The sequence below is a fragment of the Aphelocoma coerulescens genome, assembly GCF_041296385.1.
Source record: "Aphelocoma coerulescens isolate FSJ_1873_10779 chromosome W unlocalized genomic scaffold, UR_Acoe_1.0 ChrW_unloc_scaf_1, whole genome shotgun sequence".
NCBI classification, from domain to species: domain Eukaryota; kingdom Metazoa; phylum Chordata; class Aves; order Passeriformes; family Corvidae; genus Aphelocoma; species Aphelocoma coerulescens.
The window spans coordinates 17,064,215-17,089,191 of record NW_027184080.1 but is presented as its reverse complement, the minus strand read 5'-3'; the positions used below and the strand labels follow the sequence as shown (position 1 = coordinate 17,089,191).

General features: G+C 41.7%; 1 protein-coding gene and 1 non-coding gene across 3 annotated transcripts in view; both read right to left on the bottom strand.

The window, feature by feature from the left end:
- The window catches only part of LOC138102712 (zinc finger RNA-binding protein-like), a 47,482-nt gene extending 27,125 nt beyond the window's left edge, over positions 1 to 20,357 (bottom strand). For both annotated transcript variants that reach the window (XM_069000463.1, XM_069000464.1), the window contains exons 1-5: positions 20,232 to 20,357; positions 19,903 to 19,987; positions 8,849 to 9,131; positions 3,040 to 3,184; positions 949 to 1,167 (exon numbers count right to left, since the gene is read on the bottom strand). In XM_069000463.1, the coding sequence (XP_068856564.1) occupies positions 949 to 1,167; positions 3,040 to 3,184; positions 8,849 to 9,131; positions 19,903 to 19,987; positions 20,232 to 20,268 (769 nt within the window). In that variant the 5' untranslated portion in view covers positions 20,269 to 20,357. The remainder of the gene's footprint in view (positions 1 to 948; positions 1,168 to 3,039; positions 3,185 to 8,848; positions 9,132 to 19,902; positions 19,988 to 20,231) is intronic.
- Positions 11,648 to 11,782, bottom strand: LOC138102797 (small nucleolar RNA SNORA66). The gene has a single exon (XR_011147549.1). It is a non-coding gene; the product is annotated as a small nucleolar RNA SNORA66 (small nucleolar RNA).
- Positions 20,358 to 24,977: the final 4,620 nt, after the last annotated feature.

Here is a 24,977-nt window from a genome sequence, read left to right as displayed (position 1 = left end):
ACTGGTAAGACTGAGTATGATGCAACAAGAATTTTAATAAAAGATTTATCAAAGGTCACTTGAAATAAGCAGTCTTCCAGAGCCAGATTTACTGTTCAAGTTTCAAACAGAAAAGGACAGATATTATGTAGACTAAGGAAAAAAAATAAAAGAAGATACAAGACAGAATGCAATAGCATTAGCTGTTCTATTTCAAGCGGGTTGCAGCACACCCTGTCTAGACACTCCTTGATTTCTAGTATCAAACTTTAATAAATCAAGGAAACTGGGCTTTCATACCTTTTGAGCCAGTTTTCCCATAAACTTTATACATCTACTGGTTCAACTATTTTAATCCTCTTATCAAGCTCTGTTTCAATGAAGTCTTACAATCCATTTTTAAACAGAAAACAAACCAAAACAAATAGTTCAAGGTAGCTATAATATGCCAGTTGATTACCATCTGGCCATAAAATTAATGTCTTTTCACCTTTAACTACTTTTTGGATTTCTAGTGTTTGAAGGAAAGTCTTTCTTTGTAGCACCCACTCTCCTCCCATCTTGGATCGAGACAACCAAAACTTACAAGATTTATATTTGACTGCTCCTCCTTGTCTCTGTAATTGCTGCTTGATGGCAGCATGCTCCAAACTTCCCTGGGTTGTATTTGTGTTCCCTTATTTTTTCTATCCCCCATCTTTTCTCTCCAAACTTTACAGTAAATCACAAAACACTTGTGCACATAGCAATGCCAACACTTTGTATATCCTCACATGTAACACAATAGGCACATACAAACATCAAACCTCTTTTAAAGATACATATTTTGCCATTATTATGATTTAACTGGTTGATATTTCTCAGTAGACTATGATGTAATTGAACACAAACTGCTAAAATGCTGAGTATTTAAATCATCTCCCCTAACAAATGCAAAGATCCCAGCAATATAATATGCAAAATTCTTACCAGAGTAAGTAACCGCTGTTGTACTGTATGTTGCACTTTGAGTATAGGATGGAACAACAGTAGCTGCAGCTGCTACCGGCTGCACAGTAGAGGATACTGGATATATAGAAAATGTAGTTGTTGCTGGACTTGGGGTTGCAGGTTTTATAGCTGTCACTTGTCGCGTTTGCTGGGCTTGGGTATACTGAGTTGCCCCTTGGCTATATCCTGCTTTTGGAGCTAATTAGGATAGAAAATAGACGTGTAAAAACATTGATATGCTTTAGTTGAATGAAATGCAAACCATATTAAGCGATACTTAATGATATGCTAGGGAATAAACACATTATCAAGTGGGTTTTGTTTTAGTTTGGTTGGTTTTTGCCTTTTTTTTGTTGGATTTTGTTTGGGTTTTTTACAGTAATGGTTATGCTTCAGCTACCATATATCCCACAATGGTTTAATCACATCACAGCTCACACTAGCAAGCCTCAGATTTATTTACATATTTTTAACTGTGCTGTCATGTTTTTAAACAACCTTCTCCTTCAATGGTTTTACTAGAGTACCCACTAAACCAAAGTACATCTAAGCTTTGCCATTATTTCTAATTATAGTTAAAAAAAAGTAAATAGGATTTGCTTTGTAGCATTTATGATACCAATAATTAAAGAACTATATATATTAACTAAAGAATTTTTTTTAAAAAGCCTTTCTAACCAAGTTAGCATCTGAACCCACCATTGACTTTTTCAACCTACTCCAGCAAAAATGTTTGCCTAGAAGTACATTTTGAGTGTATTAATAACAATCCAAACCTCAAAGATAGTTACTTATGGCAATGTCACAATGATGTTCAAGTTGTAGGTGCATCAAGTTTTTTCTACACATTGACAGGGATTACATGTTGTCTTGGTTTGAAAGACAGATGTCTGCCAAGGAAGGCGGGAACCTCCCTTGGAATGGAGAATATGATCCCCCCCCCTCAGAATTATTATAACCTTGAAATTAAGGGGCTTTCAGGAAAAAATATGGGAAAAGGAATAACAGTTCTTTACTAGTATGTATAACAAGGCAAACAAACAACAGTGGCAGTGACAACAAACAAAACCAGAAACCCAGTAACAGCCTTCTTTCGACTGCAGGCACTTTCCCCTTTGGTGTAGTTACGGTCTCAGCCAGCAGGGGCGCTGTTGGCGCCCAATCGGGCAGAGAGCGTGCGATGATTCCCCTGCGGCTGCAGGGGCTGTGGCACGACTTTCAGCCGTTTCCCTCCACGCGGTAATGGAGGGTGCAGCCAGCAGAAATGGATGGAGAAAAGGCTCGAGGTAGCAAGCTGGGAAGGCAGGGATGAGCAAAGTCCCGGAGTGGTAGATGAGATTAACCAGAAACTCAGCACCTGTAGCTGGAACTGCGGGGCATCCCGGCAGGGCAGGGGGTGCAGAGCTACAATGTAGCGAAAACTCGGCGCAGTGGCAAAAAAAACAGCGGGGGTGGGGCAGCGGCAGCCGGGCTCTGAGCCAGGCAGGGAAAAGGCTCCCTGGGAGGAGGAAAAGGGCTCAGGGATCCCGGAGTTTTCCCCTGAGGCACCCGAGCAGATGGTCAAAGTCCATTTTTTAGTGTGGTAGGGTGTTAATAAAGTCCCAGTTCAGTGGCTGCTCTCACGAGCAGAGGCTCACCCCACAGCAGAAGAAGGACTGGGCTGGGCTCCGGCAGCAAATTCCCTCCCCCAAGCAGCAGCTTTGACCATCCTCCTCCGAAGCGGAGAGCAAGAGGGCTAGGAGCTGCACCCAACCCCTTTTCCCCAGCCCAATTCTCGAGGTATCTCTGCCCCTCCACGAGAATACCCCCAGCTAAGAGGGCAGCCAGCCTCACCCTTCCCGGGGAAACTTCTTTTGTCTCTCGTAAGTACCTGGTCATTATTATCTCTTAGCAACAAAAAATGGGCAAAAATTCTCAAAGAGAAAGAAACAAAAGAAGAACTCCTAAATCCCAATACATATCAAAACAATAAATAAATGATAATATGAAATATTCAAAGACATATTTTTAAGCTATTAAAATAGTATACAGACTGTATATAATGACAGGAATTTGAATCATGCCACCCACCTGTCTGGTAGTATGACTCAGCCACTGAAGGTTGAGGCTGGGCAGCAGCAGCCACAGCTGCAGCAGTTGCTGTTGGTTGTTGATAGTATTGTTTGCTGTCATAAGCTACAGCTGGGGCAGTAGATCGAACATAAGAATAGGAATCCTAAAAATTCAAAAAAGAAAACCGATCAAATTTCTCCTTAAGTATATATCTGGAAGAATAAAAATCATTAGCAGAGTAAAAGATTTTTCTTCTATTCCAGTTAAGTAGATTTTAAAATTATCTACAGATACATTATATACCAATATATGCATTAAAGAAATTAAATTTATGTTTACAGATACTTCAGGCCTGAAGACAACCCTGAATGGTCTTTTTCAAACATAATATAGAAATTAATCTCATGCTATTAAATCACTTTTTCCCTTCCGAATTATTTTTGTTACCAAAAACCAACTCATTGCACGCTAGTTTTTCATAATGACTATATCAGATTGCATTCCTGTAAAATATGAAGGAAAAAAACACCACAGATCTCCACAAACCACAATATATTCACAAGTTTACAAACATGGAACCATGCTTGGCCCTCCCTAAGACAGGAAGAGCCACCAGAAAAAAAAAACAATATCAAGGGGGTCCTATATTTTTCCCTTTGGGCAGGTAGAAGGCAGTAACTCAAAGAAAAGGGGTGAATGGAGGAAAGTCCTCGCTCAGGGCAGCAAGCAAATCCCCTCCTTGCCCACCTCACCCTCCCAGGTGCCTCTGTACAATAGGTATGAAGGTGTAGAAGGCCAGTCAAAGGATGATGAGGATGGAGGTCCATCTATGCCACAGGTGTTGAAAGGGTCAGAAAGGCCTACCCCCTGTATAACAACCACCTCCACGAGGAAAAGACAGGTTGCAGCTGTAGGCAGTTGCCTTCTAAGGTGAACAGAGGGTCCAATATGATGGATGGACCCTCCTCTTAGGGAAGTGTGCTGCCTCCCTGGGGCCTTGGTTAAAGACATGACCAGGAAAGTTCTCTAGCCTGGTACAGCCCTCAGACTACTACTGACTACTACTATTGGTCTTCTACATGGGTGGTGATGAAATCACAATACGTAGTCCAAGGGCAATCAAAAGAGACTTCAGGGCCTTGGGATAGCTGGTAAGGGAATCTGGAGCACAGGTTATTTTCTCCTCTATCCTCCCAGTTGTGGGCAGAAACATTGGAAGAAACAGATGAGCCCAGTCTAATACATGGCTCTATGGCTGGTGTCACTGCCACAATTTTAGGTTTTTGTATAATGGGATGGCCTACATGACACCAGGCATGCTGGAATCAGGTGGGATTCCCCCTTCTCAAAAAGGGAAAAGGGTCTGCTCAGGAGCTGGCAGCACTCATTGATATAGAGCTTTAAACTAGACATGACAGGGAAGGGGGATAATATCAGGCTTGTCCTTGACAAGCTGTGGGACAACACATCAAGATTAGAGGGATGGAGTGGTAGCAAGGGCCCTCAGCCAGTGGCTCTGAGATGTGCTAGCCACACTGGAGCACACTTGAAGACTTAGAGATGAGCCAGAAGCTCCTGAGGTAATAGAAGCCACCAGGGAAATACCTCAAAGGAGGGGTGTTCCTCTAAAAAAGGTGACACAGCTGACAGCCCATCTGAGATGCCTTTACACCAATGCACACAGCATAGGCAACAAACAGGAGGAGTTGGAAGTCTCCGTGCTGCTACAAAGCTACAACCTTGTTGCCATTACTGAAACTTGGTGGGACAAATCCCATGACTGGAGTGTGGTTATCGATGGCTACAGGCTGTTCAGAAGGGACAGAGAATAAAAGAGGGGTGGAGGGGTTGCCCCCTTTGTCAAGAAATTGATAGATTATGAAGAGCTGTCTCTGAAGAACAGCCATGAGAAGGTTAAAAGCTTATAAGTGAGAAATAGAGAGCGAGCCAAAAATGGGAACCCTGTGGTTGGTGTTAACTACAGGCTGCTCAGTCAAGAGAAGCCTATTGACAAAGCCTTCTTGCTCCAGCTGCAGGAGACATCACACTCACAGGTTCTCATCCTGTGGGGGGGCTTCAATCACCTCAACATCTGCTGGGAATGTAGCACAGGGAGCTGTAGGCAATCCAGGAGACTCCTGGAATGCATGGAGGATAACTTCTTGAGCCAGGTAATAGACAGCACTACCAGAGGGGATGTGTTACTGAATCTGATGGTCACCAATCTGAGCTAATGGGGATCATCATGATTGGAGGCAGCCTGGGCTGCAGTGATCATGCACTCATGGAGTTTGCAGTCCTGAAGAATATGGGTGAGGCAGAGTCAAGACCCAGAATTTTAGGAAAATAAGCTTCCAGCTGTTCAAGGAGTTGGTCAATAGGATCCCCCTGAGAAACTGCCCTCAGGAACAAGGAGCAGAACAGAGCTGGCAGATTTTAAGGAAGTCTTCCATTGAGCAAAACAGCTTGCAATCCCCAGGCACAAGAAGTCAGGCAAGGAAGACAAGAGACCAGCATGGCTGAGTCAAACTAAAGGGCAAGAGGGAAATGCATAGGGAGTGGAATCAGGGACAGGTGTCCTGGAAAGCATATAGGGACACCGGTTGTGTCAGGATGATGTGTGGAAGGCCAAGGTGCAGCTGGAGCTGAACTTGACAAAGGAGGCAAAGAATAACAGGAAGGACTTCTACAGGTATGTCAGCCAGAAAAGGAAGGTCAAAGAATGTGTACCTGCCCTGCTAAACAAGGCTGGCAAAATCTCAATAATACCAAAGGAAAGGCTGAGGTACTCAACAGCTTTTTTGACTCAGTCTTCAATGGCAACCTCTCTTCCCACACTTCTCAAGTGGATGGACTGCAAGACTGGGAGAGCAAAGTCCCTCCCACTGTAAGAGATCAGGTTCATGACCACCTGAGGAACCTGAACATACATAAGTCTATAGGACCTGATGAGATGAATCAGAGTCCTGAGGGAATTGGTTGATGTAGTTGCCAAGCCACTCTCCATCATATTTGAAAAGTCATGGCAGTCAGGTGAAGTCCCAGGTGACTGGAAAAAGGGAAACATTGCACCCATCTTTAAAAAGGGTAGAAAGGAGGACCCTGGGAACTACTGCCCTGTCAGCATCACCTCTGTGCCTGGGAAGATCATGGAACAGATCCTCCTAGAAGCTCTGCTAAGGTACATGGAGGACAAGGAGGTGATTTGGGACAATCAGGACGGCTTCACCAAGGATAAGTCCTGTCTGACCAACCTAGTGGCCATCTACGATGGAGTGACTCCATCAGTGGACAAGGGAAGGGCTACAGATGTCATTTATTTAAACTTCTGTAAAGCCTTTGACATGGTCCCCCACAACATCCTTCTCTCTAAATTGGAGAGAGGATTCAATGGGTGGACTGTTCAGTGGATAAGGAATTGCTTGGATGGTTGCATCCAGAGTGTAGCTGTCAACAGCTCAGTGTCCCAATGGACATTGGTGACAAGTGGTGTCCCTCAGGGGTCTGTATTGGGACCAAGTGCTATTCAGTGTCTTCATCAATGACATAGATGAAAGGATCAAGTGCACCCTCAGCAAGTTTACAGATGACACCAAGCTGAACAGTACAGTTGACACTCCTGAAGGATGGTATGCCATCCGGAGGGACCTGGACAAGCTCAAGATGTGGCCCATGGGAAACTCATGAGGTTCAACAAGACTAAGTGCAAGGTGCTGCACCTGGGTCTAGGCAATATCTTGTATCAATACAGGGTGGGGAATGAAGAAATTGAGAGCAGCCCTGCCAAGGACTTGGGGGTGCTGATGAATGAAATCATAGAATCATTATAGTTAGAAAAGACCTCTAAGATCACCAGGTCCAACAGTCAACCTAGTACCACCACCATGTTCACTACTAAACCATATCCACACATTTTTTGAACATTTCCAGTAATGGTGACTCCACCACTTCCCTGGGCAGCCTGTTCCAATGCTTTAGAACCCTTCCTGTGAAGAAATTTTTTCCTAATATCTAAACCAAACCTCCCCTGGCGCAACTTGAGGCCATTTCCTTTTGTTCTGTCACTTGTTACCTGTGAGATGAGACTGAGACCCACCTCACTACAACCTCTTTTCAGAGCAGTAAGATCTCCCCTCAGCCTCTTCTTCTCCAGGCTATACAACCCTAGCTCCCTCAGCCACTCCTCAGGAGACTTATGTTCCAGACCCTTCACCATCTTCACTGCCCTTCTTTGGACACGCTCCAGTGCCTCAATGTCTTTCTTGCAGTATTTTTTTTTAATTTAGGGGACTCTTTTCTATCTGAATGCATCTAATAACTGACTAGTTTAACGACCTTGTAATTATGTGTAAACATGCGACTGGAAAGACTCCTACATTTTGGTTCATTACCATATGTAACAAAGTACAAAGCCATACAAAGGAATTCATAATATACAGCAACAGTATAGTAGCTTTAAACAAATAAAAATGCAAATTAGAGTCTAGAAAATGCCTTGATAAAGTTAGGACTAAAAGTTAAAGAATTTTTACAAGGGACATACTATTTAATGTCCTCTGTCTCATAGTAAATGCACATTTTAATTATAAGTCCCACCATAAGAGTTTGATAACTTGCACATAAAACACCAGCCTAGAAATATCTACTGAAGACTGTCTAGCAAATGCTAATGTAGCAAAAAAGCTGATAAAAATACAAATAAAGCTCACATTTCTAATAAGAAACTACTTGGCCATGTAAAACTGCTCATCTTTCTTCATCTAAGCTGTCTGATTGAAACCAGTGGGCTAGGGTTATTGATGTATATATACCCTTGTATTGTGTCAATCTAGACAGACAGAAAAGACTGCAACTTCTCACTCTTTGGAGTAAACACTTAAATAAGTCCCAAGATAACCACTACATACTAAAATCTTCCAGCTGCAAAACTGGTGCAGCACTGATTTGTACTGCTTAGTTTCTTTATTCCTGAAGAGGAATACCAGTCACTGACAGGATGTTGTTTCATAAGACATTTAAGCCAGTGTAAGAATGGGAAGTTGTCTGAGGTACCATCACATCTCTCCTCACCCTACATGATCCCACATCCATCTCCTGCATTGGCACCACAACTGTGCAGAACCAAGGAAATTCTGCAGAAGCCTGTCAATTCCATAGAAAGATGCTGTTCCTTTTTTAGTTGGTTAACTTTCTGTGGAATCCTTATCCTAAACTGACCCACCCAAATGCTGACAACTGCTAGATTCAATACAAAGAAGTGTCAGTAAAGGTCAGAGTGAGATGAAAACAGACAAGTTTCCTTTTGTAAAAGCCTGTAGCCACACAAGGTTAAGCAGCAGTCTCACAAAGGGTACCCAAAATCTACCCAAGACAGTTCCTCTCCTAGAGTAATCTTCTATTCTCTTACATTTGGTGCTAGAGCTCCTGTGGCAACCAGGAATCTGAGGAGGGAACTACTTCTATCTCCCACTGAAAATTTTTATTGGAACAGTTTTTTCATCTAAATCAGTTCCATGACCCCTTTTACCGCATGCCACTTGGACATTTAGGCTAACCAAGACAAGTATTTCAGCAGTAGTTCACAAAATCATTTGGAGATAAATGTCAATTCATTGTTTATTGTGTGAATGTCTAAATCTTAGCAGTATTACTGCTGATAATCCTCTATACGCACCATACAGGACTGCAGTCACTTCACATTCTATCACAGTTTTAGCTGTGATCCATGGAAGAAAAAATATATCACCACATTCTCTTATCCAAACAGGCCTCCTCCTTTTAACATATCATTTAAAAATTACATAAGTTTTTTGTTTAAAAAACACACCTGGTAATTCTGCGTAGTGACAGGAGGTGGTGGTGGTGGAGCTTCTTGTTGCCTCTGTGTATAACCATAATCTGTAGCTGTGTGCGCTGTAGGATAGCCTCCATAAGCAGCAGCTGTTGCAGCAGCTGCAACAGCTACTGGAGCAGGCCTGGCTACTGCAACTGTAGCTGCTGCTGGAGCATAGGCTGCAGTGACAGTGTGCGCAGCAACTGGCGCCTGGTGGACAGTGTAGCTGGCAACTGTAGTTGGATGGGAATAAGCTACGCCCGAAGCTGGCTGCTGGCTACATTGGAAAAAGACATTAAGTAAATAATTAGATTAATCCAACATACTCATCTAATGCCTAAACATTTCAAACTCCCAGATTTGATTCGTACTTGTCTGTTCTACAAACAGACCTGGAACAGCTATCATACACTTTTATTACCTCTTATCTACCCCATTAAAAAGGCTGTATCATTTTGAAGTTTCTGTGAATGCAAATATATCATGCAGGCAATGACTTTCTTCTTAGCAAGGAGTGGTGGTAGCTGTGTTCCACTGCTTGAAAAGAACCCAAGCCTTTCATTCAAAATAATACAGAAGTCTTACACAGTTATCTTTTCGTGACCAATAAGTTTTTAAGTGTTTTAGTGGTTCTTCAATAAAACTGATATACCTGTCAAATTAAGAAAAATACTGCTTTTCTGTGAGAGCTCATTACTGATAAGCACTTGCATGATATTTCTCAGTAAATCATATTAAAGTAATGAGATTTTAAAGACTTCTGTGAAAAATAGCTCAGAACTCTTAAATTTAAGGAAGAGACACTAAATATTTCTGATGTGGGACTTTTCCCACAAAAATTGAAAATTATAAAAGCTGGCCCCGCTCACTCATACAGAAGTCCACAGCCTCACAACATAAAGCATCAAAAGAACAGGCAGAAAAATCAAGCAAGACAACTGCTACCAGAGGTCTGGCAATCTTCCAGGCACATGCTGAGACTAATTTGCTTCTCTTAAATGTTCAGGTAAAGCATTACTATGTGGCTTTTTAATAAGAGTAAGTAAATGTTAACAGTGGAAATAAAAAATGATGGTTTCTAAGACTTAATTATTTGAACTAAAACTAATATTGTTGTCCTATATTGATTTATAACTTTGCATTATTATTAAAATCCTATAATAGCTATTTTTAAACAAATAAAGTGAACTGGGCAAAATATCACTATCTGGAACAATTATATGAAATAGGGGATTGAGTGATTATTATGAAATTTTTAGTACACTTCCTGTACTGATTTTCAATATTTAAGAGTCTCTACAATTTCACATCTCCATAGCACTATTAAAAGATTATTCAAAAACAATTCCATGTCTATCAAGGAGGTAGTATCCTCTAATTTTTAGAAAAAAATAGAAAAATGAAATCTTGTTGGAAGCAAACATACTTAGTGTCAAAGTGGAATTTCAGCATGGTTATGCTCAAAACCAAAAGGAACGAGTTACAGTATTTCTTTCCTAAAGACTGCAATATTCTCTTTGACATAGCTATCAGAAACAAAGCACCTTCTAACTAGTTACTATTATTTTTGCAAAAGACATTTCCATAACTCCCTTTTGTTTAATAACTTTTTTTAAAGAAAAACTGATTTTGTAATTTTAATTACAGCAGAACCCATTAGCTTCAATATATATTTTTTTAATTCTTACAGCAGAAACACACAGAAAATGTTATTATTATTGGACTTACACACCTGGACTCCACCTTCTTCCCATCTTAGGCCCCTGTTTGCTTTAAAAACCACTTGCATTTCATCCAAATTTCATTCAGTTGTGAGTTGTACTCACAATTGTTTCATTTTCAACTTCTTAGCATGACAGTGGAAGGAAAAGACCTGAATCACTCTGGTGTAGCTCCCACCACTGCTTGATATATATAGACAGTTTATCTATTTTATCTGTTTAAAGTGAGAAATCAGACTCCATCAGAAAATTCAGGAAGACTATTTTATGATGGTAAAAGTGAATGACAATCTATAAAATTAGGCTGTATTATCTACATAACTAACAGTACGGAAGTGTAAAATATTCATATGTTCTGAGGTAATTCACATTATCATATGTATCTACTAAAAATACATTGGGAAAACAGGCAGCAGACTTTATCTCAGACTGCACTTGAGCATATCAACAGTCTAATACTGCAAACAAGGAAAAGTCTTGCTCCCCACTCTTATTCTTCCTTCCTCCCATATACCAAACCTGGTTATGCCATCCTATTTCATCCCTAGTGCTAGTTCTGCTATTTGTCAAGCTATTCATTGCACTGATTTAACTCAAAAATCTAGCAGAAAACTATAAGGGTTTTTTTTCATTATTTTTTTCCTGAGCTCATTTTCTAATGTGGTAGAAATGTTAGAAACATTGTAGCTCACAAAACAGTCTGCTGAGTGCTAGAACCCACATAAGTTATACATATGGAAGCAGAAGAAAATAATAAAATAATGGGGGAGAGAGAAAGAACAGGGACCTGCCCAGGAAGCATTAATTTGTCTCAAGTTTCATGAAACTGTGCTTAAGTTACTATTACAAAATACAGTACAGTGTTCACAATACACTATGAGGTAACAGTATCAGTCTATCAAAGAAAATGCTTTTGTTCTCAGAAAAAAAAAAAAAATATATGATTAAAGCTGCCTGACAGTTTTCAGTGTTTAATACTATGAAGAGACTGTGATCATTATGAGCAGGACTATTTACAAGATTCTGCTAACAGACAGTTTAATTTCTTCTGTGTTCTTTTTGTACCAAACTTCCTTATCATGGTATAGAATTAACAGCTCAAATAATTTGATTTCTAAGGCTAATATAATTCTGACCATGTTTATTTTAGCAAATCTGTTCCCCTTGCTTCTGCAACACCATGCAGAGCTAGTGACCAAGTTTGCAAGACCACAAGAAAAATATTCTAGAATTGACTGCTACTTCATTTTTAAAAGTTATGTTATGCTATGTTATAGAAATTCATATCAACGTCTTTTCTAAATTTATGTTTCTTTTTTTCCCCATGGTCTTACTGAGAACCTTTTAACATAAAGATGACCAGATACTTTCAGGTAATTAATTTATAATCAAAATATTTTTGTGTCAACTTCATTTAACTTACAAGAGTTTTTAATCCTTGTTTGGTGATTAGTGCCTCATCACATTTGCCAAGATGAACTTACCTCACTCCAGACTATTTTGCTAGCTCCCTCTTCCACCAATTTTTCTTGCAATTTTTCATTGCACCTATCCTAGTATTATCTATTTTTTCATTACTACAGATGGCAAGAACTGTATGAATCATTTCAGATGAAGTTTCAGCTGTGCCACTCACTCTGCTCCAGACTTTCTTTCCAAACAATCTAGCTTCCTCAGAGCGGCTTCTTGTAAATTTACCTGTGTATTGACAATATTTCCCTTGCATCAAATATCATGATGCACAATAAATACTGACTCAAGACCGATCCCTAGGGTACTCCACTGCAACTATTCCTCTTTGATAATCACTCTTCTAATTCTACTAGCCACCTTTACCAGCTCCTTCTCTACAATTCTTTTACTAATCTCTAATTTAAGTAATAATTTTCCATATTGCACCACATCAAGTATTTCAACTTAGTCTAATAAATAAGACTCAAAAAACTTAGGCACTTGATCAAGTTATTAGAGCAACAATTAAATACAGTATGTCAGCTGAGCTATGGTAACAAACCACATGTGTGCTCTTTACTGCAACAAAGAAAGTAATTCAGTTTAGCTTAATCCCCTAACATAGTGGGGAAAAAGTTGAACCAAATTACAAGCAGACAGAGAAGCTGATTGACCTGGTACCTTAGTGAATTTTCTTTGTAGATCAATTCTTCTCTTCCCCCAAATAAATTCTAATATCCTTAATGGCATCTTTGAGTTCAAAGAATTCTAGTGCTCTTCATATGAAAAGATATGTAGTCCAACTGGCTTTACTAACTAGCCAGAACTTAAAAATGACAGAATAATTTAGGCTGAAACAAAGATTATGAGGTCATCTGTTTTAACCCTGTGCCCAAAGCACAGCTAATAACAAAGTTACATTCGTTTTCCCAGGACTTTGTGTCCAGTCAGGTTCCAATCATCTCCAAGAATGGAGAATCCAAGACTGCTCTAGACAACCTGTTCCAATGTCTGAGCACCCTCACTGTCAAATTTTTCTTCCTTAGTTTATAAAAGATTGTTTCAAAAGCAAATGAGTTCTAAACCAACATTTACTTAAAGCAAACCCAGTTTGTGAACATTCAGTTCAAGGTAACTTATTACAATTCTTACAGTGTTTTAACTTACTATCAAAATAAACATCATTCTTTGACTTAAGAAGTTACAGGCAAAGGACTCATCAGCTTCAAATCTTACTCTGCTGCATTGCTTTAATAATACCTCTTCTGCCAGAGATTTTCATTCAAAATGAATGTATTTTATTTATACCACACCTATTTCTTTAGCTGATCATAATAGTAAGAGCGCTTCCCCACCAAGCTCACTTTAATTTCTATTTTCTAGGAACAACACACATTCTTCAATACTCATCTTCCATCTTGGATTTCTATTTCACTGTGTTTTCACTATCGCAGTCACAGCCAGTGTACAGTCTACAATGCTGCACTCAATTGTTCTTCTCCATGTTCTGTAGATGTGTTTTAGTCAACGACAGGTCATTTCCAGCACCTTACCTAATGTTTTTCATCTCTCCCTACCTGCCCTAAACTACTACTTGCATATCCCTATTTCCCCATGTGTTATAAATTATATAACTTTCCTAATTAATGGTTTCAATTAACTTTTTTATTAATTGCTTTAAATAATCATAAGCAGTGTATTACTCTTAAGCAGTGTAATTTTCCACTTTAGCCAGCACGTAGCTAAGTTGTTTTGGGTTTTTTTACACTGTTATTGTTAGAGTTTGATTATTAGATCACTGAAACTGTTTTGCTAAGCTAACCCTGATAAGCTTTAATGAACAAAGCCTGAAGGAGTTAAAAGCTGGACACCTGGAATCCAGAATTTATAGCCCTCCAAGGACATGTTGAAGTAACCAGAAGATAGAGGAGACTAACAAAGATGATCCAACATGTGCTGGAGACTCCCTGTCTGGGAAAAAGATAATAAAAAGACTGAAAAATGTGGACTAATGAGCATGAGAAGCAAGAAATCAATAACCAATAGAAGATAGAATACTAATTAATGAAGAGAATTATGTAATTTAGAACCAATGAACATTAATTTATTTGCTAATAATGTATAAATAAGTAAAAAGTTTTGAAAGTTATGTGCACCTACGTGGAGCTATCCCCTTATGCACCCTGGCCTGGAATAAAGTTATGCCTACTCCTTAATATTAAAAAAATAGTGTTAGAGAGTTTAATTTATCCTGACATTTTCAGCAAGACATGCTCTTTGCTTCCTCCTCCCAAATAAGCTCACTTCTATTCAGAAGTTTTAGAACCCAATGTATACCTAGCTTGCTCTCATCTTCCACGTCTTAACTAAAAAATCTCAAGGATCAAGAGAATTAATTCTTTACATAGAATTATTGTACCACAGTGCATGAGAAAAGTTTGGGCTTTTTTAAAACACCTTTGACTCAAATCTTTGAATAACAACTACACTGTCATAGGTTAGCAAGCATAGTCCCGGAAGGGATGTCCTTGCAAAGGGGTGCTTACAGTTTCCTCTGGGACCTGATAGAACCTATCAGCTGGCCAGTTTGAATAAGAACAATTCTTTAAGCCACTTAAAGTTGGGACTGCCTCTGTGATCCACACTTAAGAATAGACAAACTCCCCCCCAAGCTCTCTCTTGTTTCCAGTGCTGGGACAGGTGGCTGCGGGCCCCGTGTGGGGGCCAGTGGGCCCGGCCAGGCCCTGCTTGGGCCAGGCCAGGCTGGGTCACGGCCCTCCTGGAGTCGATGGACCTGTTCCAGCTGTGGAAGCCCCCCCCACTGCTTTGCCGTGGGCAGCCAGAGTGGCTTGGCTCTCCCCCCTCTCCACTTCGATAAGAAACATTCAACATTCCAGCTGCAAAGCTGCAAGGCTGAGGTGAGATTAACCCTTTTATTGCTGTGAAGAGCTGAAAACTTGAGGGAAGAGAGAGAGGAGATGCTTAAAGCTGAAAGTCTGTTGTGAAGCTATGATGTATCAGAGTATCGCGTTGTAATTTCATGAAGATATGGGGGGGTGGAGTGTTCAACTCATAAGCAAAAGCACCTGCGCTGAGATAGGCAGATGCTGATGCAGCTGTAATTTCATGAGAAGTTTGGACAGGGAGAGATGGACCAGATGAGGACTTTTGCTCCAAACGGGAAAGGAGAAAACCTCAGTCCCTAGACATGCTCCCAGAGATAGTCCTAACAATGAAGATGAGGAAGACCCTTTGCTCCCAGGGAAGGAGAAGGGCCTCTGTTTTTTTTGTTTCTGAATGGCTCAACCTTAAAATTGTACCCCAAAAAACTTCAAGAGTGGACCCTCGAAAGCAGTTGTGAGAAAAGCTGCAAGTCGGGGGAAGGGACTCACATGCGAGCAGAGAGACTCCTCTTCCTAAATGGACTGAACAATATTTGGAAGTGGGTGGCTGTCTCATTGTGATACTGTTTTCATAGCATGAGCAAGAAGAGACTTCTCTTTCTAAATGGACTGAACAAGGTTATTATGGAAGTGGTAAACAGACTGAACATCTTAAGGGTTGTCTTTTTACATTGCCACTGGGAGAAGGGAGGAAGGTGGGGGGAGGAGGAGAGTTCTGAAGGTGGTATAATTTTTTTTTTCCCTTCTTTTAGGTCTGTTAATAAACTTCTTTATATTCTTTCAAGTTTGGTGCCTGCTTTGCATTTCTCCTAATTCTTATCTCACAGAAGATAAACAGTAATGAGTATTTTAGACCAAACCACTACGCTAAATTGGTGTTTCCGCCCGGTTACAAACCCAACCTGCGACATACACTAAATTCTACTGACATTAGTGATGGAAAATACTGATGTTTGTGATGTGTAAGTATCAGAAAAAGTGCCATATATTATGAAATACTGCTATATTAAACCTCCTAGATAAGGCTGATTGCAGCAAGCTGTGACCGTGTATTTTTCTCCACACTAATCTTCAATTCCATGTCAATCTGATTTTCTGGGGAGTGAAGGGCCGCACTGGCTCATAATTTTGCAGAATTCATCCATCTACCTCTCTTTACTTGGTTGCACACCATTGACAGCTCATTATCAAAACATTGATGTTATTCAAGTCTAGATAACAACCATATTCACAATGATAACGCATGACAAAAAGAACTGAGCTTTAGATGCTATGTCTGCCTGAAAACTATCAACTACTAACATTTTCCTTGTCAAAATCACAGAATCAAAGAATGGCTGAGGTTGGAAGAGACCTCTGGAGGGTCCAATCCTGTTCAAGCAGGGCCACCAAGAGCCAGTTGCCCAAGACCATGTCCAGACTGCTATTTGAACATCTTCAAGGAGAGAGACTCCAGAAGTTCACTGGGCAACCTGTGTCAATGCTGTCACCCTCACAGTTTAAAAAACATTTTCTGACTTCCAGAGGGAACCTCCTGTGTTTTGGTTTGTGCCCATTGCCTCTGGTCCTGTCACTGGGCACCACTGACAAGAGCCTGGCTCTGTCCTCTTTGCACTCTTCCTTTAGGTATTTATATACATTAACAAGATCCCCCTTGAGCCTTCTTATCTCTAGGCTACACAGTCCCAGCTCTTTCTCTCAGCCTTTCTTCATAGGTAAGAGGCTCCAGCCCCTTCATCATCTTTGTGGCCTTTCATTGGACTCTCTCCAATATGTCCATGTCTCTCTTGCACTGGGGAGCCCAGAACTGGCCACAAGACTCTAGGTCTGATGGGGTGTAACTGGCTCAACTGTGCTGACGTGAGAGGCAGATGTCATGTCTTAGAAGGTGTCATAAACCATCAAAGACCCCCAAAGTGCTCCCAGACTCATTTCTGAGGCCTTCCACCAGGAGTGAAAGCTCTCCCCCCAGGGGAGGTACCTGGGTGCTCCCACCCAGGTGAGCATATTTAGTCCATGTTCCCTTACTCTTATCCTTTCTTTCTCTTCCCTTATACATTTTCTTAAATTATATTTTTATGCTTTCATATTGCTATATTACTATAGATAATAATAACCCAAATGGCTACATACCTGCTTTCCATTGCAACCAAATTGTTCTAAATTAAACCCTATATGTATGTATTTACAAACATCAATCATTCAGTGTCATTTCACTCTAATCCACCCCAAAGGATTAACAAGAACCTAGGTTACCCTTGCCTTCTAGGGCGGGTCATAACACTTCTGTACCAGTCTCAAACATCCGGTAACATCATACACTGCACTTGAATACAAAACTAGCTATAATTGCAAGAGTTCACTACCATATGGCTACCTAGAAGATTGCATCCTTATCTAAACTCACAGGCACTGTGATTGGCTCTGGACCCTATCTGCTACAATTAATTGCCTTTACCTGCAAAGGTTCGCCACACTTAGCAATTCAAAGTTAACAATTCACTCCTAACTACCCAAGAATCTTGCATCTGCGACCTGTCTCATTAGAGTAGGTACATGGTATGAACATCAGTAAGATGAAACTCAGATGCTCAAAGGTTCTTTATCTTCTTAACTAAAACCAAAATCTTAACACAAGATTGAGACCATCAAATTTGCACACTTCTCTGTCCAAATGTTTCTCAGTGTCCCTATCTCTCCATCAGCATCCCCACATTTCAGTCAGCCAACTTCAAAATAAAAGCATAATTATGCCTCTTCTCCAGCAGTGAATCAAGAATGCTAATATTTTTTACACATGAAAAACAAGCCAATATTAGGTTGTTCATGTCAAACTGAATAGACACAGTAGTTCAGGTGGCCTACAGAGTGTGCATACACACATACAAACTAAAGAGGACTAGTATCATCAAATTTCACATTTATTTCAGGCTTGTAAATAGATGGATTAATAGTTACTTAAATAAGTAACAGAGTTTTGCATTGCATGCAGGTTTATAACCCTAGGCCCAATACCACTAGTAGCACAAAGGTATTGCAATATTCAGAGAAATTTTCTGTATTGGTATTTGCATAATCTAATGGTTCTCTCATTAAATCATGATGTCATTACATTAATATAAACTCCCTTTTAGACAGTGACTCCTGTGTTTTCTGCTCAAAATATTAAATTTATTCTTATGAAAGGACTGTTTTAACACTGATTGCTTTGTCTCTTCACTTTCAGACATGGTAAATATACAAACTATTTATAGGATACAGTCTTTTACTGATATGTAAATGGAATAGTATCTTGCACTTTTGATAGCAAAGGAAAAAGCTTCTTTCAATCAATCAGTCATTCCATTTTCTCAATAATACATTTAGGATTAACTATGAAAACAGTTTTGAACTTGAACTTTATTCCAATTATATGGTTTTAAGGAAATTTCAAATTAGTTGTTCAGGTTCTTAAGTCTACAGACCACCTTAGTTCCACAATAAAAGGAATAACAGTTTAAAAAAATGAATCTCCACTTCAAAATTGCAAATATATGGATATCAGTTTACTATTCACTCAAAGATTGTTTATTTACTTACAAATAAAATCCTCTACATTATTTAAAAACTCTTTCATACCCCATGACAACGCAGTTTCAAATTTCACTATAACTGTCAAGTAAAACATAAACATACTGTGAGCACCTAATCAAAAAAAAAAGAACAAAAAGATTATCTAAGTTTAATCCTCTCCTTTAACTACTATACATTGGAGTAAATTAAAATTATTTTATATCCATTTCCAGAAAAGAATCACTTGGGAGTCATTCCAAGACCCACATAAAACTGTATATTCCTGAAACTATGTCAGGTATGCAATTTTGATTAGCTAGATAACAGTAGTACACATCTGCATTCATTTGTCAATAATCCCTCATATTTCATATATTTGCTTTATCCTACTATTTTCCCATTAACCAAGACTTAGGAGTCAAGGAAGGCCTTTATTATAAATTTATGAAACAAACAACATAGTCAAATATGAACTTCAAGATACTACTCCAACACAAGCCAAAAATGTGATGATGTTCGTGATTGTATCTGGGTTTTGCCAAATTAAGTAATTTGATTTCAGAAAGAGTGAGATAATAGATGCTACCAATTGCTTTTTAACATTCTGACACACAATTTGGATGCACAAAGAGTACAAAGATACAAAAATTTAAGGCAACATACCTATACAAAATATATGGTTACAGGTCCCTGAGCTCCACTATAAGATCTTTAAGATACCCAAGCAAGAAATCGTTTTAAAAGGTGCATGGCTCCAAAAGTACTTTCTCCACTTTCTGATACATTAATTATAACATTGCTTCAGTGGAATGGGACAGTCCCCTGTATTTTCTGGTGCTTTTACTCTTCCCTTATCTATCCAGTCTCCCATAGGTTGAGTTGGTGTAATTTTAATACATGTTAAAAAGGATTCCATCCTCCCACACTGACATAGGGGGAAGCAAAGACTTGGGGAGCAAGCCCCATCTTCACTGAAGTAGGTGTCCAGGGGCAGCAGACAGTAACTTGTTGGCATTGTTGACTGCAAGTGGCCATTTTAATTTAAGGGCCTTGGGACCTGATGCTGCCTTCTCCGTGATGTCCGGCTCCACCTCCCAACCCTCACACCACTGGGGATACAGGGAGGTCTTTACCAGCATAAGAAAACATACATGCGGGGGAGGCAGATAAGCAGATGGGTCCCAAGCACAACTATCACGGAGGAGCGGGTTGCAGAAGCAGGCCCCACACGGGGCGGAGGATGGGAGCAGTCCCGAGCACTCACCCCGAGGGGGCGGGAAGATCCCGGTCAGGGACATGAAACCAGAGGCTAAGAGGGAAGTGACTCCGGGCAAGGACAGAGGGTAGGAGGGAGGGGTGGGGTGGGGTGGGGTGGGGCGGGGCGGGGCGGGGCAGGGCAGGGAGGGGTCGCGGTGGTTACCTATACTGGGCAGCAGCCCCGCTATGGGTGAATCCAAAGTAGTTGCCGGTGGCCATTTTGGCATCTTCTCCCAGGCGGCTTGGCACTGTGGCGAAGATAACCAAGAGGCGGCAGCGGTCGAGGCCATGACAGGAGGCCCGGCAGGAGGAGGCGGGGAGAGAAAGGGACAGACAGACAAGAGACAGAAGTGCGCGCGAGCGCCAGGTCAGACACGGCGCCTCAGGACCACCGTTCCTCCGCCCCGCGCGCAGGCCGCATCTCCTCCCCCTCACCGCCGCCCCCCTCCCCCCACGCTCACGGACACAGAAACATCGAGCGCCATTACTTACCATAGGTGAAAGAAACTACCGGGCATATAGGAATCATGAGTGCAAGCTAGCAGGGACAACGGCGGTTGAACTCTCAACTCTTACCCCCCTCCTCACCGCCGCGTTCGCTCACTCCCCTTCCCCCCTCCACACACACCTACGGCGACAACGGCAGTGCGGCCGAACCAATGCCGTGCGCACGCGCGAGATGTGTGAAGGGCTGCTAGAAGTTGTAGTTCAGCCAATGGCTACGCCCCCGCCCGCAGAAGAGCACCCTCGATGTCGCGTAGGCCGCCACCACACTTGAGGCGCGAATCCTCATGCGCGGGATGTTGCAAAGGCTCTTGGGAGTTGTAGTTCCCCTCGCTGAGTCCCGGGAGCGAGGAAGGGCTATTCTTAGAGTAACGCTGCACGTACCACTCCTCCTCCCTGTCCCCTTTCTCCCTCCTTCCATCATCCCGTGTCACACCTACAGTCACACCGCACCTGTACCCGTGGACTCATATTGCAAAGATAGGGTCGGTTTCTCATTCTTGCCTGCAAACCCACTAAACACCACAGTAGTGATAGAGATGTGTGCTAATGTCTTTACAAACAAATCCATGGGTGAGGGTATGGGTGTTAACGTCTTTGAAATGGGTCTTCATGTCTCTACCAACTTCAAGCTGAAGGTTTGTTACAGTATCCAGACAGTTTGACTCCTGAAACAAATGGGTCCGCACAAGCCTGAGTTTCTGAACTTTGGGGGAAAATGACAGGTTCAAGGGGGGGGGGGGGTATGTGATAGGCGATTTGGGAAGGCTGTACCTTCCTAGTACCTCAGCCAATGTGGAAAGGAAGAGGGCAACATGCAGCTGGGAGTTTAGGATAAAAGGAGGCTACGTCCTCCGAAACCTCAAGAGAGAAAATCCCGCGGGCCTGTACCCCAGTGGACTCTCTCCCTTTATTTGAATAAAGATACAGGACTCCTCTGTCTCCTTTGTGGACATTGGCTTTTCATAGCGTGCTTTTCCGTACGTTAGTATTCTTGCAAGGTCACAGAGCTAGAAGGCACCACATAGAGGACCTTATTCCAGAGCAGGTGTGTCACCAAAAACCAGGACATAAACTCTCCAACTAATTTGTTAGGTTAGAAAGTCGACATTACTTTATTCAAATCCTGAGGTACATGGGGATTGCTTCTCAAAACATGTACCTCAGCTATCAAAACTTTTGATTATACATTTTAGCAAACAAAGGAAGTAGTGTTCATTGGCTATCGTGATTTGACACTGGCCAAATGCCAGGCACCCACGAAAGGCGCTCACTCACCCTCCCCTTCCACAGCTGGGCAGAGGAGAAAAAAATTTAATGAAGGCTTCATGAGTTGAGATAAGGACCGGGAGAAAAACACTCCAAGGGCAAAACAGGCTCCACTTTGAGGTACAAAGTGAATTTATTACTAACAAAATCAGAGGAGGATAATGAGAAGTAAAGTAAGCCCTTAAAAACACCTTTTCTTCCCCCAACTCCTCTCTCCTTCCCACTGACAGTGCAGAGAGACAGGGCATGGGGGTTTTGGTCAGTTTGTCAACCAAGGTTTTCTTCCACTGCTCAGGGAGAGGAATCCTTCCCCTGTGAGACTGTGGGGTCCCTCCCATGGGAGACGGTTCTCCACGAACTTCTCTGATGTGGCTCTAATCTCAAGAGCAAGTCCTCCCAAAACTGCTGCAACATGAGTCACTCCCACGGTCAAAGAGTCCTTCCAAAACTGCTGCAGCCTGGGTCACTCTTCCACGGGGTGCAGTCCTCCAAGGACAGGCTGCTCCAGCCTGGAAGCAGGGGCCCTCTCCACTGGGTCTCCCACTGGATCACAGCCTCCTCCAGGCATCCATCTGCTCCGGCATGAGCACCTCCCCCACAGGCTGCGGGTGGATCTCTGCATCCCCCGTGCATCCCCATGGGCTGCAGGGGCACAGCTGCTTCACCATGGTCATCACCACGGCCTGCAGAGAAATCTCGGCTCTGGCACCTGGAGCACCTCCTCCCCCTCCTTCTTCACTGACCTTGGTGTCTCCATGTTGTTCTCCTCACATGTTCTCACCTCCTCCTCTTCTCTGGCTTCTAGAATTAAAACTGTGCCACCACCTTTATTTTGATTTTCTTCTTAAATATGTTATCACAGAGGTGTTACCATAATCTCTAATTGGCCCAGCCTTGGCCAGCAGTATGTCCATCTTCAGAGCCATCAGGGATTGGCTCTGCCAGACATGGTGGAAGCTTCTAGCAGCTTCTCACAGAAGCCACCTCTGTGGCCCCCCTGCTACGCAAAACCAGGCCGTGCAAATCTAACACACTGGCTTACAAGTTACATAGTTCTCTTCATCAATTAATATTCTATTTGTTACTGATTTCTCACTTCTAATGCTAATTAGTCCACATTTTCAATCTTTTTATTATCTTTTTCCCAGATAGGGATAGTCTCAGTAATTGTCTTTGTTTCTTCTTCATCTCTGATTTCTATGTGTGTGGTTTGTAAATTTTGCATTTTTGGTGTCCTGGTCCCAACGATAAATTTCTCTCCCACATCTAAGCGCACTGAAGCATGTCAGGCCCTAAACTTTTATTTTGTTTTTCTATCACGTGGACATCACGCAGAGCTTGCCCGTCATCTGTTACCTATTTCATGGATTAAATCTCCTCTCAACAATTTCCCCCCACTGCTGCCTAGGCTCCTTTCTAAAGAAATATAACTCGTTTGGTAACAGGTTGTTATGATCCAGTTTTGAAAAAAATGAATTCAAGTGCTAATTTTTGGGCAATATAATATTGAACATTTATTAGTAAAAAAAAGGCATATCACAGTGCTGGGGCGATTGGCAATATTGCCAGAGGCGGGCTCCATTCATTTTACTGTGGACTTAAGTACTCTCTTAAACTGTTACATATTCATTGAGCCCAGAAAGTAATTTACACTTCACTCAACTTTCTCCCCCTCAGATTTTTGCCCCTTCCGCCAGCAGGACGCTGCCTCAGTCCTCTGGATAGCTTCAGAACTGAAGACAGGCACCCTCTCTCCTGTGCCTCCCCAGTCTCCAGCCTAATTTGTAGCTGACAGTTTCCTTGGGAGGTGTGAGTTTTGATGAGATAACAGTCTTCCTGGGATGCATGCGGTTTATCTTCTTTGTTCCTCTAAGATATCTTGGTTCCTGGCTCTGTAGTTTCTCAGCTCAAAAGACATTTATTACCGTGTGTTTATTAATACATTTCTTAACATATTACAACTATTTCGAAGTTACAATTTACCGTAATCTCGTTTCTACTTAACTACATTTTACCTTAACGCTATTTCTACATAATACATCATCACTTATAAATGTTAAAATCATATATGCGAAAGACAACATTTATCATTCATTCATTTATCACAAGTTTTAAGGTTCTTAGAAATGCCTCTGCCCCAATTAAGGTGCAAACGAGACCATATGCCAGTGACAATAGTAAGGGTTTTATTTGATGGTAAATATGAGAGACATCGAGAGAAAGAAAGAAATGAAACATAGATTTAGAAGAAACATAAAGATTTTAGTTATAGGCTAGCTGTGTTGAAATTAGTTAGAATAAGAAGGAATTTGGGCCCAGCTAGAGTTAAGAGAGCTGGACCTGAAATGGGTTTTAAGATGTTAGTAACTGATTACCAAATAACTGATGATCTATCATTTGTATGTTTGCTTAGCTGTGCTTAGAACGAGGAATAGAAACATTGATAAGTTGGTGTAGGGAACAAGGACAATTACCAATTTCCTCCCTTGGTGGTAAACCGTTCAAAAGTCACACAAGAGGAAACTTAGAGGTCACTAAAGTAATTAGGATTGTTAAAGTTCAGAGAGGCGAAAAGGTCAAAATGAGGAAGATGAGCATACTTCATCTTTTTAAGACCACTGACCCAATTCAAGACCACCGACTCAATTCAGAACACACACTACGCATGCTTAATGACATTTAAGCTCATTTCCATACGAAGCAGAGAATGGGAGGTGTTAATGTTATGAATATGCATTTGTATTTTGGATATTCATATTTTTTGTAAATAAAAAGCTTTGTGTTTGCTTGGATCGGGGCCCTGCATCTTAGGGAGCTATCCCACGCAGTGCCTGGTGCCAAATAAAACATACATTTTCTTCTTGCGGTGACCCAACCCCCTGCGGGGCTAGGGCTCCATGATGCCAATCAATCCTAGCCCCTCCCCTGGATCGAGTTCCCCGAAGAGTCAGACTCAGGGGGCGGCTCAGAAGCCTAAGCCGAACCACCCCTGGGTGGTGCCCGGGTATAAACCACCTCCCCCGGTTCGGGAAAATTCTCGGTTACTCGGTTGTTCATTGGTTCTGTTATAACTCCCGCCTCTCGGTTTCCCCCCAGTGGTTCTTGTTACATTGTATCCTCCCCCTGGCTTGTAACTCATTGGTTGTTTTCCCCTTTCACCGGGGTTTTCAAATTCCCTATAAAACTGAGGACAAAGCTCTGGCGAGCCATCCCATCACAATCCCATCGGATTCCAGCCTGTTTGGGTTGCGAAACTTCTAACAATAAACCTGTTAGAAGCCAGACCCGAATAGCCTCTCTCTTCCTTTGTCTCGGAGCTAACGTGAGCTGACATCATCGGCTCCTGCCGTGTTCCCTCTGAAAAGAAGCCAGCTAGCTAGCCCAGCAAGCAGCTCTTTTCCTGATCCCAAAGTCGCTTCTGCGACGGGCAGAAGTGACGCAGCTGGACTCTCTCTGACCTGGGGC